The sequence below is a fragment of the Poromitra crassiceps genome, assembly GCF_964638095.1.
Source record: "Poromitra crassiceps genome assembly, chromosome: 1".
In the NCBI taxonomy this organism is placed as follows: domain Eukaryota; kingdom Metazoa; phylum Chordata; class Actinopteri; order Beryciformes; family Melamphaidae; genus Poromitra; species Poromitra crassiceps.
This window is the reverse complement of record NC_139623.1, coordinates 72221652-72237330: the sequence shown is the minus strand read 5'-3', so window position 1 is coordinate 72237330 and position 15679 is coordinate 72221652. Positions and strand designations below refer to the sequence as shown.

Below are 15679 nucleotides of genomic sequence, written 5' to 3'. Positions count from 1 at the left end.
GCAGGCAAGCAGGCAGGCAGGCACGCAGACAGGCAGGCAGGCAGCAGCAACGCGCTTCTGACACGCCCGCTGTAGAGCCAGGAGGAAGGAGGAGAAGACACACGGAGGGAGGAGTTTGAATGAGAGGGGTGTTTCCTGTTGTTATGGAGGAAATTACTGTTCAAAACTATTGTTTAGAATGTCTGACGGTCTTACTGATGCCAAAAATGAATGGTTAAAGTGACTGTTCTGTCGAATTTCACAAAAAGCCATTTATCTCTGAATAAATTTCCAGACGCTGAAACCATGCTGTACTCAACGGCTAATATCTACATAACTACTAACTCTGCAAACTAACTCTTTTAGACAGAGAAAGCACACATTCTATTAGTTATTTTTAGATGATTGGTGTTCATGAATTCTTAACAGAAAATAATCCTCGGCTCTTGTAAAATGAGCCAGAATCCTCAAAAAAAAAACTGGCACAACTTACCTACAGGATGAAAAAATGGCTGGCACTCAATGTGTTAATATTGAAAATACAAAGAATTTTCTTTACTCTACAAAAAACTAGGTCAAGTAGACCTCTTGAACTGTGGATCAAAGTACTCAAAGTACAGATTTGTGCTGGTGTTGAAGGTTTCCTGTGACGTACAACCTGTAACTGTAAACATTATATTTCACAATGTGCCTGTATTTTAGACAAAATAATTTCTTGTATTTTATTAGTACAACAAGTACGCACGTATGGCAGATAATGTTTGAGATACTCTGTGAGTACATATTCAATTGTTTACTTTATAATTTGTTTGCAATGAACCTCATAAACAGATGACTCCTGAGTGGGCATTCACAGCTTACAGCGTGGCAATGAATTGACCTTGTGGACTTGTGGCAATGTGCAATGGGGCGGAGGGTGACCCCAGAAGGTGCTGTTAGTGAGGGCTTTACATGGGGGGCGGGCTAGACCCCAGGCAGTTCACTTGAGTGATTTTGGGGATGGCAAGACCCCACTAGATAAAACAGTGAGGGCCAACATTGTTCACATACTTCAAACGCAAACTCAGGACTGTCTGTCCTCAGAGGCCATTATCTTATCTATAGATAGGCTACTTTTGAAACCTTTCCACCCGTACTTAAGTGTAAATTTAGCTTATGTGTAAATCATACCAAAAGTTAAATGTTGGTATGCACATTTTATAATAATATTTCTAATCTTATCCACCCAATTGGTGGTTCATATATGTGTATTTTTCCTGTTTAAGAAAACACTTCAGGTTCAGATTATCTTACACAGGAACTCTTATGCACTTTAAATAATGCACAGCTTACTTCACTCTATTGATTCATAACAAACAAACATTTCATTCAATCACATACTGTGGGGTTTGAACCTGTGACACAGGGCTTATCTCTTCGACCTAGAAAGGCGGTGGCTGGCTCACTGTTTGCTCAAAGGTTTTGGGGATCCAATTGTTTCTGGCTAAGTTTAACCTTGTTGGAAGACTGACTGTTCCAAGGGAACATAAACAAATTATTTCAGCCTGCTATGTTCCAACACATTGGGCCAGCTACAGTAGGCTATAGGGAAGAATGACCATCGTGTTTCTACTTGGGCCAATTGAATCAACAAGATGGCTGTTTGTCCACTGGCTGCTCCCGTTTTTTATATCGGCATTTGTTCGCGTAATGTCCTCTTTTTCTGCAGTAGTTGCATTTATCGTAGCCTTTATAACGAGTGTGGTTTCGAGGCACATGCATGGTGTACTGATATGGGGAACTTCCTGAATTGTCTATGCGTACTGGCATGTGGTCAGCTGATATAGAATGCTGAACCATCTGATGTGGCAAATGATTTGGGTCTGTTTGTATGTTCACAGGTATCTGCTTGGCCATATTTAAAACACTTTGTTCGCCTTTTGTGTCAAATATCCCGTCCCTACATAAGTCCGACAGAGCTGCTATAGTCTGATCAAAATCTGCTGTGTGCCAATCTTTTTCAGATATCTTGTAGGCAGTTGCAATCTCGGGACGTAAACAATTCATGAGTATTTGTACAGCTAACAAATTTTGCTGATCCACTCCAACAGAATTGTCCCACGTCATTTGAAACCGCTGTATGAAATGAAAAGTGTCTTCCTTCAGACCTTGTGTACAGGAAATGACTTTACTATAATCTACTGAGTCTCTGGCTGACCTTTTGATCGATTCCAGACATATTTCTCTTATCCAATCATCCCTGGAATAATTTTCTCCTGTTGTTGCTGCTATCCAATTTTCATTCCCATCTCCCACTGGAAACGAGAAATTTTTGTGTACACTTTTCCACTCCAGATTGTAAGCCAGTGACAACAATTGTCTCACATCCGGAATCAAGCAGTCATACAAACTTATCATTTGAGCTAGCCAGCTATGGAAAGCAATGGGTCTTTTTAAAGGATCTGGACTGTCCTTAACTCATTGAGTGCCAAGGACGGACATGTTCGTCATTTCAAATAGTAACGTAGAGTGCCAAGGACGGACATGTTCGTCAATTGCGTTTTTTGACGGTGGGGCGTCGATCAAAGCCTTCTGCCTCTGATGTACAAATATTATAGCTATTGGATGTGTCTAACCTATTTTACAGAACCCTTAGGTGGCGACAGTGCTCTCCACATAACAGAAAGGCAAGGAAAAAACAAAGAAGAAGTCGTTATGGAAACGGAAATCGCATCGCATCCGTATGCATCGATATGCTGAAGCACGTTACTGCAGCTGTGCCTGCAGCAGCCAATCTGCTCCCACAATTGAGCCGGACAGCACATCCGCACATCCACACCGTGGAGTTGTTATTATTCTCAACTGGAAGCATCGTTGCCGGTGACAAACACACGCGGAACGCTGTAAAAAAGCAGGATGTCGATGTCCCTTCACTGTGCGCACAGCAAACTCAGCAGAGAGCCACCACAGACAGGAGGAGGAGTGTGCAGTTGAGGCGAGGCGGGGCGGGGCGGGGGGGGGGGGGGGGGGGGGGGGGCACGCAGAGCAGCGCGCAACACCCAGACAGACCCAGGCAGCAGGACAGGATTGACAAACGCAAGCCAGAATATCCGATGCCCACCAGCAGCAAATCAAGACCAGCAAGAAGCTGCAACCAGCAGCGCACGCAGGGGCCAGCGCTGCTGGTTGTAGCTAAAAAATATTATTCTGCCAAACAGAATTCCCTGGCCTTCACTGTTTTATTGAAGGAAATTATTTTTGAGGTGTGACTACATTAGAAAAGATTAGCTTCAGAGTCAGTGATGTGCTTGAAATGTTTAATTTCACAAAAGGCCAATTATCTCAGCTTCTAGAAAAAAATTGCTGTTTTTGGATGAATCAAGCTATCTTCTCCGGCTCATAACTAAAGAACGGAAAATGGGATCAATAAACTTTTTTTTGCAGATGATAGAATAGAGTCTCATCGTTCTTTGTGCGTGTTCAGTGTTTACATAGTAATATCACACAATATTCTGTGGGCCTCGAGAAATCACTGAAAACGCTCTGAAACTCTGGCACTGGGAGCATCCGTTCTCCAAAAGTGGCTGGCACTCAATGAGTTAAGCATGCTTTGTGCTTCCTGGGGGGTCCATGGTTTGAGAATGGCTGTATTATCACACATTATCTTGGGGGCAATTAGATGAGGATGGTCAGGTTTATCAGTGAGTGACTCTGTGCTGCTAGTGTGAATTTGTTCTTCATCAAGGTTAGACTGTATCGCATGTTTAGGGTCAATTTGGTCTGAATCCCTTTTCTCCGAGTCAATTTTTGTCTTATCTGGCATGGGAGCCTTATTTTTGTCCATGTCAGAGCAAGGCACTCTCGTTGCGTTGCCTTGGGGAAGCTGATGATGCCTATCAGCAACATGCTTCCAACCTCTTATGCATTCTGTCACATAAGACTCTGACCATTGGAGATTGGGTGACTGTCTGGCTGCAATTTGCATGTATCCAATCTTATCTTTATCAAAAGATCCTCCTACAGGCCAGAGGCCTCTGGTACCTTTATTAAGATCATGCATGAAAGGTATCACATAATTTTCTCCTAGTTTTAAACGTACTATGTCAGCACATGAGCCAGGTGGTATGGGGGGGATGTTTTTCTTTTCATGCTGTCTAAGAATGTCTGTCGCCCGCAGACGTTCCGCTTTTCGTAGTTTCCAAGGTTCTGGCTGCCCACTCTCTGACCTATTATCACTCATTTTTACAGGTCTCAGAGAGGGAATCAAACCATTTTTACAGTATGAGACAGGAAAAGAGGGAGAGAGCTGCTTATCTCAATTGTCTTTTTGGGGCTGTGCTCTATGAAAATTGTCAACACTGCTGGTGTACGCATTTGTCTCTCTCTCTCGTAAAACACTCCACTTTGTTGCTTAAGCAAAGCACTGATTTAACTTGTTTACTGTGAATGTCCCATTTTATATAAATCTCTCATTTATTCACATTCAAAACACTTTATATTTCAGTCTTGCATTACGCACCAAGGGTATTAAAATTGCTTACTTCATTGAGAGAGAGAGAGAGAGAGAGAGCTACTGTTTTTGTTTATCACTTACTTGTGATCTTGAGGTGTCCGTGTGTGTGTAAAGTAATTTTCAACACCTTACCTTTTAGTCGATGTGGGGTGGTGACAGAGGGACGGTTGTTCTCCTGTTGACCAGTTCCGTCCGTGTTTGGGGTATCTGGAACTACAAATTTTGGTGACAGATCAATTTGTTCAAGGGACATAATTGATTCTGTATTTTGGGGGTGGTTAAAATACACTTTTTGCAAACTTCCCATTCAATTTTTTCTTTAACATAGGCTTCTTAAGAAATTGTTTTGTTTTACAGTCCCATATGAAATAGCTGCTTATTTTTGGTTGTTTGTTTGTTACACATTGTGGGAATCTCAAAAAACTTATCAACCATATTGCTATACAACTATGATTGCTTCCCAGTCTCGCTCGGTGCTCAATATCTCTGGCCGATCCTAGCCAGCGCGCCATGGGGCTACACCCCGCCGAGTGAGTGGCAGGTTATGGGGGATCTTACAAAAGCATCAACTTGGTCCTGCGTTTGGACCTGTTGCTGGACTTGTTATGTCCTCTTAATAGCCTCAACTAAGTCCTGCTTCGCCGGACCTGTTGCTGGACCTGTTTCACAAAAGCCTCAACTAGGTCCTGTTTGCGTCGGACCTGTTGCTGGACCTCCTTTAAAAGGAGATCCATATTGAAAAGACCCATTTGTTCAAAAGCATCAACTTGGTCCTGCTTCCTTGGACCTGTTGCTGGACCTACAGTATTTATAGATCCATATCTCAAAAGCCTTTTGATAAACCCACAACATGCAAATATTTCAGATTCTTTTAAATATCAGACGACAGCTCAGTAATGAATTATGAAATTAATTCAGACTTACCCGCTCTGCCGTAGATATCCTGCAAAAGTGACGCCAATTGATAGAGAATAAATTCTATACATCCGCTAAATGTGATTATTTATAACAGCTTATCTACCAAATTAATTGAAGCCATGAGTCTTGGAAGATTTAACATAAAAGTATATTTAATACTATATATTCTCTGCAATATGTATATTGACAGAGGGCAAGAATCTCAATGTACACATGTCTGATCGATGTACAGAGTCAAATATTCGGCCAATGGCCGACAGTCAACATATGCTTTATACTGTAAAGGAAGAGGAGGAGGAAAAGGCAGAGAGGAGGGGGTGATGACTTGACTTGGAGCCTACAGGGCTGCCTGTCTGTATCAGTTTGTTATGGGACTTGATGCACTGTCCAAGGTTTCAGCAACTGGAGCAGTCCCTGCTATTCTATATGGGTGAAATGTCAGTGTGAGTCTATGTGTCAAATGGCATGGAACTTATAGCATAATTAGGCCTATAGCTTATTGATTAATGTGTCAGATGTCATGTTAACTTATATTTTTCTCCAACACTAGGGAAAGTAACTTTTGCGTTACTTTTATAAGTCCGCTTCGATTATCTTACAGTGTGGCATTGAACATTCGCTTATTGGGGAGGCTTATGGCCTACCCAAGGTCATTAGCCAAACTGGATAATACTCTGAAGTTGTCCGTTATTTTCATGTCCTATAAAGTAACTAGTAACTAACTAGCCCAGTTACTATTTTAGTAACTGTAACTGTGTTACCAAATTTGAAAAGTAATTAGTTAGATTACTAGTTACTGCAAAAAGTAATTACGTTACAGTAACTCTTAGTAACTAGTTACAGGTCACAGTTACTCCCAACACTGATCATAGTTGAGTATAACACTGGCCAGTATCCGACATAAAAGGTATTTATTTGAGTCAGGAGCCGTTAGACAAAAATGCCTTTTCCTCCGCTTTCTGGTCACAGAGTGGTGTTTTTGGTAAAAACGACCTACATTCAGGTGTCAATAACTAAAGAACGGATGAAGGAAGAATCCAACCTTTTTTTTCCTATGAAAGTCGAGGCTCTCTTCTTTCTTTTTGGATATTCAGTCTTTACGTAGTCATAGAAGAAAATATTCTGTGGGTCTTGGAAAATTAATGAAAATGATCAAAAACCCTGGCGGTGGCTAGTGACATTCTCAAAACCATGGCGGAGAATGAGTTAAGGTACAGTATAGGACTCATTTCATTGCATGATTTCTGGGTAAGGAAGTCCTTCAAAACTTAACTTATCCCCGGCTGCCACTTGGGGCCGCCAAAGTGCAACATTACCTAGTGCTGCTTTAATAATCCCCCCTTCCGTTAGGCAGTCTTTGACTTTGTCTGTCCCCCTTCCATCCCTCTCTCTGTGTACAGGTGCAGTTGAGGGAGTATGTGTTTGAGTCTCGTCACAGGCCAGCGTTTGGTGAGGAAGACGTCATTAACATGTTCCCTGTGGTCAAACATCTCAAGCCTACAGCGACTGATGCCACACGGCTTATACAGCAGGCACAGGTCACAGTACAGCAGGGTGAGACACATACAGACAGGCATGAATACCTGCTGCATGGAATGGCAGGGTTCCTGTAGAACGGGATAGGGACAAAAGAACTTCCAGACAGGCATCAGTAAAGTATTGTTCTAAAATCTGCGTAGATATATCATCTGATACTGACTGGGCAAGAACGTCACACATCTGAAAATGTCTCACATGTGATGACGTGATACACACACTGTCACATGTGATATTATGATGACATGATACACACACTGTCACATGTGATATTATGATGACGTGATACACACACTGTCACATGTGATATTATGATGACATGATACACACACTGTCACATGTGATATTATGATGACATGATACACACACTGTCACATGTGATATTATGATGACATGATACACACACTGTCACATGTGATATTATGATGACATGATACACACACTGACAGTCACATGTGATATTATGATGACATGATACACACACTGTCACATGTGATATTATGATGACGTGATACACACACTGTCACATGTGATATTATGATGACGTGATACACACACTGTCACATGTGATATTATGATGACATGATACACACACTGTCACATGTGATATTATGATGACATGATACACACACTGTCACATGTGATATTATGACATGATACACACCCTGTCATATACAGTAGCAATAAACATACATAAACTATTTACAGCTACCATCCTTGTTCTTAAACATGCAGTAACAAAATGCCTGAGCTCTAATCAATCCTGGCTGGATGACACTGGATCTTTCTGCAATCTGATTGCAATCTGATGGCAGAAATGGTTGTCCTCTCAATCCGCATAAAGTTGCTGTATCCAGATTGAGAGGACACACTGCATTTACACTTGTGTTCAATGTGTACACAATGCATCCCTGACCACCTCCGGAGGTGGTTTGGCCGATCAGATTGCAATCCTTCTTCAATGCGTTTTGGGGGTGTTTACACCTGGCATTTCAAGTGATAAAACACAATCTGATTGCAATCTGATCACAGAAAACGCATGTTAGCGCCAGGTGTAAATGGCCTCAGTGAGTGAGTTTACATGCACATTAGACTTAGACTTATTTTTATTTGTCCCGGAAGGGAAATTAATTTTCACTGTCCTGTACATTACAAGGAAAAAATTCTTACGCCAGTGTGCAGAGAGGACATAACAAAAACAGCAACATACATGACATCAACAGAGACAATAACAATGTGGCAAGACAGACAACACATCAGCGGGGCCTGCTGTTCAGAGCAGCTATGGCTGCCGGGATCAGGCTTTTCCCGAGGCGAGCTCTTCTGAATTTGATTGTCCTGTACCTGCGCCAGGTACATTATAAACCGATCATTATCTGATTTATGGAGTTACCAGATTATTAAAGTGATCATGTAAACAGCAAACATAGTCCGATGTGCTTTATCAGATAAAGACCGTTATCGGATTATACGAAATCCGATAAACACACCTAGCTTTTGGCTGAATCATCTGTTTTATTCAGTTCATGGCCCAAACCAAATGACCACACTCACGGACTTTGAGGCACATTCCTGCGCTGCTTACTAAAGTGCATGTAAACGTGTCAGTCAGATTAATGCAAATTTTTATTCATAGTTATCAGATTATTGTGTGCATGTAAACGCACTCAGTGTTTTATGTTTCTTTTTAGGGCTTCTCAAAGATGGGTACGAATCGATAAGCCAGGCCCTGACTCTGTTCAGCAGCGTCTGTGGGGTCCTGCATGAGGACGTATGTATGTGCCTGCGTCTGCTGGGACGGCTTAGCTACATCTTGGGGGAATATGCCGATGTAAATACAACCTATTTCTACGACCTTTGACCTACCTACAGGATGATACAAACTGTCAGAAATATCCCTCTAACGAGCTTTGATACAGTAATCTCTCTCTCTCTCTCTCTCTCCCTCTCCCTGTATGTTTCTCAGGCCCTCAGCCACCAGGAAAAGACTGTCATGAGCAGTGAGAGAGTACAAGGTATAGACCACCCACAGACGATACAGGACTATGTAAGTTCCTCCAGCTTCCAAAAATTGCTTTGTATGCTTTTGTTCCTATACCGTATAGCAGTGGTAGCCAACACGGTGCCCGCGGGCACCTGGTCGCCCGCGGGGTGGCGCTGTGGCGCCCACAGGCCACGTTCATTTAAAATTTGTATAGAACACAAACAAGACAAAACAGACAAACAGGCTCAGAAACAGGGGAAAGAAAGGAAAAACAAAACAAAAAACAAAACAAAAAAAATAATCAGAAAAATGTATTTTTTATTTATTTTTCTCCTCCCTTCCCACAATAACACACAAATGTAGAAAATAATTGGTTTAACAATGCATACGTTTTAAAAAAGTTTATTGTCTGTGTATAATTTATTGTCTGTATAATTAATTATTGATTAACTATTTAGATCCGCCTGGGCTGGGGTCAAAGTTTAGTTTTACGTTACGTCACTACGTCATTCACTCTGCGACAGTGCGACTGCCAGCTGCCAATGATTATATCAGTCGGCTAAGCTAAATGATGGAAAGCAAGAACAATGGCAGAAAAGCGAAAGAAAAAACATTACCAATTTCACGAGGAGTGGGAGGAAGAGTTCTTCTTCACAACAGTGAAAGAAAAGAGTGTATGTCTCGATTAAATGCATAATACTCATTATTTAAAGGTAAATCGAGCAAATTTCAACAGGTAGCCCCCCACATGACTCTCTACCCTTCAGGTAGCCCTCGACCTCAAGAAGGTTGGTGACCCCTGCCGTATAGCCTATACAGTACATTTCAAGGTTTTATGATCTGTACACTGCAGGGCAGGAAATTAGCGGGGTTAGCGGCAAAATTCCCGTAATTTTAATTGCCTTTGGAATTTGGATGGCGGGGGATTTTAAATGCCCCCGTAAAACAAAGTAAAATGTCTGTATTTTAACGTTACTCTGTATATCCACAGTGCAACTCAAAAGTGGCCAGCTAGACATCCTTGCACAACCCCGGGCCCCTCCTCCTACTAGCGTTATTTACCTCAGTGACAGGCAGCGCAAGCTAGCTGCCCAGCTAGTTCACTAGCTCACTAGTCTTTCAATATGAAAACCACCCGCTGAGTCAGATTTGAAATTTCAGATTGAAATGAAATAGAAACAGTCGCTGACCCTCTCCCAGTCTGGGCAGACCGGGGGGGGAGCTGTCAAAGAGTCTACTATTGTGAGTTGAGGATAGACTGGATAGATAGCGACATGTAGCGTATGTACTGTCAGACTACATGTTATTTAAAAAGTTTTTGCAAAGTACATATAACCTGTCAGATAGTGTTGTTGAGATTATAGGAAATGAGGATTTTTAACTGATTGTTTATTAACTTTTAGAAATAAAATATGCTTGGTTAAGAGTCAGTGAATATTGGTCTGTCATGCAACATAGAAGAACTAAGGTATTTCCCAACATTTGATAAAATTGCCCTGGAAATTATACAAAATGCCCCCAAAACATATTTCACAAGGGCAAAAAAGCCCTTGTTAAAAAAAAGTAAATTTTCTACCCTGGTACACTGTAATATTGCACTTGTGTCTCTTCATAATCAAGTATTCTTTTTTCCTGTTCTTCAGACGTACCTGGCGCTGTACTGCTTCGCGGGGGGCCAGTGCTCAACCTCCTTACGTCTGCTGTACCGCGCTCGTTACCTCACTCTCCTAGTGAGTGGAGAGGACCATCCACAGGTCGCTCTACTGGATGTAAGTAAGGCCTCATCATAAAGTGTTTGTCCCAAAGCTCGCTAGCTAGCTAGCTAGCTTTCTTTCTTTCTTTCTTTCTTTCTTTCTTTTCCCAATGAGACCAAAAAATTATTTTTTATGCGGCAGCATAGAAAGTCAGAGACAGGACAGGACAGGACAGGACAATTATATAGTTATTTGATGTCTGGGTTCAGGTTAGGGATTGAGTCGGGTTTGGTTTAGGGTTTAAAATGGTGTTGGGGTTAGGGTTGGGCTAAAGCAGGGGTGCCCTAACTTTTCTGGTTGTGGGCCACATCCAGAAAAATATAAGGACTCAAACAATATTAAGCATGTCGGTTTTCAACAACCCGTTTAGACTGGTGGGGGTGGGGGGGGGGGGGGGGGACATTTTCTCCCTAAATAAATATGACACATAGTAGTTTATTGATGTGCTCACCTATAACAATGGGTATTTCTGTATCTTTTCAATTTCTGTGGCAATAGGTTAGCTATCTAATAATAATAATAGTTAGGACTTATATAGCACTTTTCTAAGTACTCAAAGACACTTTACATGAACAGATAAACATACATATAACATCAACATAATTCTATAATTCATAATTCATATCTAATTATTTTCATACAGAACAAATCGAAGGAATCAGGGAGGAACTTAAGTTGGCCAGTGTTGTGTATGTGTTACACCAGTTGTAGCTGTACCTTTAAAGAGCGTGGTCCAGGTAAAAAAATAAAAAATAAGTTACAGTTAGGACTCAAGATTCTTATGAAAATACCCCCAGAAAAAACAACACAATTAAAACATGCCCCCAGGGCAGAAATATGGAGAAAAAGGTGGCATTATAATGCACATCTGCGCAGATAACACCTGTGACGACACTTGGGCTACTGTACTGTGTACAGTAGAAAACTTTCCAAAACACCAGACGTACGATAATTATTGTATTTGTATGATAATTTACCACCAATACCAATAGTATTTTGACCCTCTGGTATGATCTCGACACTGCATTTCGGCATTGACGGGAGAAGAAGAAAACTCTGCTCCATTTCCCCCCCAAAGGCAACTGTTTACTTTCTGTTTAGTTTGGGCTCTATCTATGGTTAACATGGCACTTTATAGTTTCAGTAGTCAAACGTACCTAAGTAGTAAAACTAGTTGACGGCCCCAATATGCGATCGTTTTTTTTTAAATAACGCCTATTTGCATAAAATTGGAGAGTCACAGCAAGGCACAGCGGACCGACCATCTCAGCTCGTGTAAACCGGCTGCACAATGGTATCAGGTGGATAACTTTATCGTCAGAGTGGCACTCTGGAGCTCAGGAGGAGAGCAGTTTTAGCTGCAGAGTGGAGGTGGAGGTGGAGGTGCAGCTGCAGCGAGCGGCCTCTCGACGGACGAACAGACCGGGACAGACGCTGAGCGTACGGAGGTAATGATCCACATTCAATTGTTTATTGAGTATTAAAATAGTCACAGGTGTTATTGCTATCTTTATGTGCGCGTGCCAAAATGCTTCACAAAAACCAGTCTAGATGCAGCTATGTGTGGGGGGGGGGGAACACAAAAAAACAAAAGAGAATCCTAATTGCTACATAAAAGTTGCACATATTAATGCAAAGCGGTGTCTAACCTGCACCATGCTCTTTAAGACAGCCGGGCAGCTTTACGACAGCTGACGGAAAGTGTTGTTGTGTCGTGTTTGATGCCAGATGGAGCTTGTGACAGCCTGATAATAAAACGTTAACAGTACGTCATGGTCAGCAAGTTTATTGAACATAAAAGCCAGCAACTACAGATCATCAGAAGAGAGTGAGCATCAACCTATAAAAATAGAGTTACCTTAAGTTAAGTTAAAGTTAAGTTATCCTTTATTGATCCCCTTGGGGAAATTCATCCTCTGCATTTGACCCATCCTCTACTAGGAACCTTCCTAGAACTGCAGTGGGCAGCCACTGTGCAGTGCCCGGGGACCAACTCCAGTTCTTTTTGCCAGTACCTTCGCCAGGGGCACTGACAGGAGTATTAACCCTAACATACATGTCTTTCTTTGATGGTGGGAGGAAACCGGAGCACCCGGAGAAAACCCACACGGGGATATCAGCATTCAAACGTATTAGCGAACATCCAAGCCAATCCAAGGTTTCTACATAGTCGCTCTCCATGGATTGTGGAAGAAGGAATAGTTACAACCTGTGTTGTAAATGAGGTATTCTACAACAGCATGAGTGAATACTGGATTCTGATTGGCTAGCAACAGTGGTAAATAGGCCAACAATCTACAGTTCGGCTCCAACCGCAGTATCACTCCGCTCCCTGATGAATGAAGAACACCTGTGCTGACTCCGCCCACTGTTAGCCTGTCAGTCTACAAATCTCTAACAAGGAAATGTCCAATTTCGCCGTCACCAGATATCAACACACCACCATCAAAACGGGCTGCTTTAGATAACTGTTTAAATAACTGTACTTTTACAGGCAATGTATCAATAACTGTGAATCCCGTTAATAGGTTAGTTGTTTTTTGGCTCAAAGGCAACTAAATGTTTAGTGCAATCATTGATCTTGTGTATGGAACTATATTCTGTGGCGGAAGGATAAATGTATTCTGAAACCAGTAATGATTGTAAATAAATGAATTGAATGTTACAATTGTGTATTCTTTATATTATGTGGTAGCTATTGTTCGCCTCGTGCCACAACCCTGTACCAGTGGTAAATGTGGCCACAACCCCCTTCCTCTCGTGGTAAATTTCTTAAACTGATGTCCTTATTGTGCTCTCTCCCTCTCCAGAGTATGCTTGGTCTGGTGCTTCATGGTCTGATAGAGTATGAGCTTTCCCTGAAGTTCCTACACAATGCCTTAATGTTAACCTCCAAATACCACGGTGCCACATCCCTCAGACATGCACACAGGTAAGAGATTTGACCAGTATGCTTCGTTACTTCATTCAGCCATTATTGGTTGACCTATAAGTATTTAGGTTTTATAATAGATGATGGTCTTACTTTTAAAGCACATATTGACACTCTTGTCAAAAAACTCGGAGAAAGAAACGGAGCGTGTTGTTCTGCTGAGGCTAGAAAGAGGCTTGTTTTGGCTACCTTCTTGCCAATATTAGATTATGGTGACATTCTGTATATGTCTGCACCTGCGACAGCGTTGTGAAAGCTGGACACAGTGTATCATGGTGCACTTAGGTTTGTGACAAATTTGAAGTCCCGGACACATCACTGTACCCTCTACATGAGCGTAGGCGGGCCCTCCTTAACGTTACGGAGGATGTCTCATTGGTTAATTTTCATTTATAAGGCCATCTTGAGACAACTACCATCTTATCTATGCTCCTGCATTCATTTACAAGAAAATAGTTCTTATCAGCTTAGGTCTCAAAACTGCATCCTGCTGACTGTACCTAAGACAAGGACTGAGTTTGGCAAGAAAGCTTTCCAGCTGTCTGCCCCTCTGGCCTGGAATGAACTCCAACGCTCACTAAACCTCCAGGTGCTAGTCCCTATGAGTATTTTTAAAACCAGGGTAAAAAATTTGGAGGAAGCTGAAATCCAGGTCTGCAAATGTTTTGATCCATAATGAACTTGTATACAACCCTGTTGCTGAGTAAATGGATGTGTACTATTTTCTTACGTTTTAGATGTTTTTGTTTGTATTGTTTATGTTAAAATGTGTCTGTAACTTTATGCTGCTTTCTTGGCCAGGTCTCTCAATCTCAATGAGACTAACCTGGTTAAATAAAGGTTAAAAAAAAAAAAAAAGCAGAAGCAGGATTATTACAAGGTAGGCCTGAACGAGATGGCAGCACTTTTTTTTCAGGCAGAACAACAAAAACCACATTGCAAAACAAATAATAGACAATCTAAGAAAAGTACAGAAAGATAAGGATGGAAAATATGTTGAAATGGTTGTTGTGATCATTCCCTTTTCTTCCTGCTCTCTTCCGCCACTTCCTTTATAGGTTGAGGCCATGTCTCGTCTAGACGCTGGTTTAGCTGGCTCAGCCTGGCTGGGGGCGTGGTCAGGGTGGGGTAAAAACCCCCGTTCTATCCATTCAGCAAAGTTAGAATTTAGCTGATAGCCCAGCCCAGGCAGACACGATCGGGGATTTAACCACCGCAGTGAACGCACATCTGAGCAGACGTCTTGTGTTCTGCTCTAGAACCCCCAAACCTGTAGTTTAGAGCCGCAGCAACGTCTTTTGGTGAGTCAGCCCATGAGATATATGGGCGGTTTTACCCCACTCGCGCGCCAGCCGTTTAACATTTTGTGGGCGTTCCCAGACATGCGGACTGTCTCTATAGAAATGTTTTGACATCTTCCTCACCTCTCTGCCGATCCTTCTGTCTCTGCTGTACAGTCATCATCTGCTCGCCGCTGTGTATGAGAGTAAAGGAGAGTTTCGTTCAGCCCTGCAACACGAGAAAGAGGCTTGTTCAATATATCAGAGCCAGGTGTGTGATTTAAAATGCTCAAATGCCATCCTTCGCTAATACTACCTGCTTGATGATGATTGAAAAGGATCTGTGCTGTTGGTAGTGGTGTTGGCTCATGCCAAGAACATGAATGTTGGTGTGCACATTAAACACAATGGAGTCCAGGGCAGTTCAACCATTTATTTTCTGACTGAATGTTGGTTGATGGATGGATGATTTTATCTGCACAAAGTATTAGAACAAAAAGAGGATTACAGGTCTGATGACAAACAACAAATAATAATTATTAGGTCAATACAATATGACTGGTCAACTTACATCATTAATGCATCCACTGGCATTTCACTCTCAATTAAACTCAGGATTTAAACTCAGGAATCTAACAAATAAGTACAAAACAGTTTAAACTTTACATGGCACATATCAAGCGAACAATACATGTTAAGGTGAAAGTCCATTGTCTCACTCACTCACATTGGCATTGGCTTCCTCTTTGTCTGCTGGAAATGTTTGGAGGGAATCAGGAGAATCACCGGCCTGAAGGGGCGGAG

At 41.9% G+C, this 15679-nt stretch overlaps 1 protein-coding gene across 1 annotated transcript in view; it reads left to right on the top strand.

Moving 5' to 3' along the window:
- Positions 1-15679, top strand: part of LOC310784568 (clustered mitochondria protein homolog) — a gene marked incomplete at both ends in the record, with an annotated part of 74242 nt that overhangs the window by 50363 nt on the left and 8200 nt on the right. Inside the window, 6 exons of the mRNA XM_083645560.1 lie at positions 6790-6943; positions 8617-8756; positions 8892-8972; positions 10553-10678; positions 13474-13595; positions 15053-15146. Of these exons, the coding sequence (XP_083501686.1) occupies positions 6790-6943; positions 8617-8756; positions 8892-8972; positions 10553-10678; positions 13474-13595; positions 15053-15146 (717 nt within the window). The remainder of the gene's footprint in view (positions 1-6789; positions 6944-8616; positions 8757-8891; positions 8973-10552; positions 10679-13473; positions 13596-15052; positions 15147-15679) is intronic.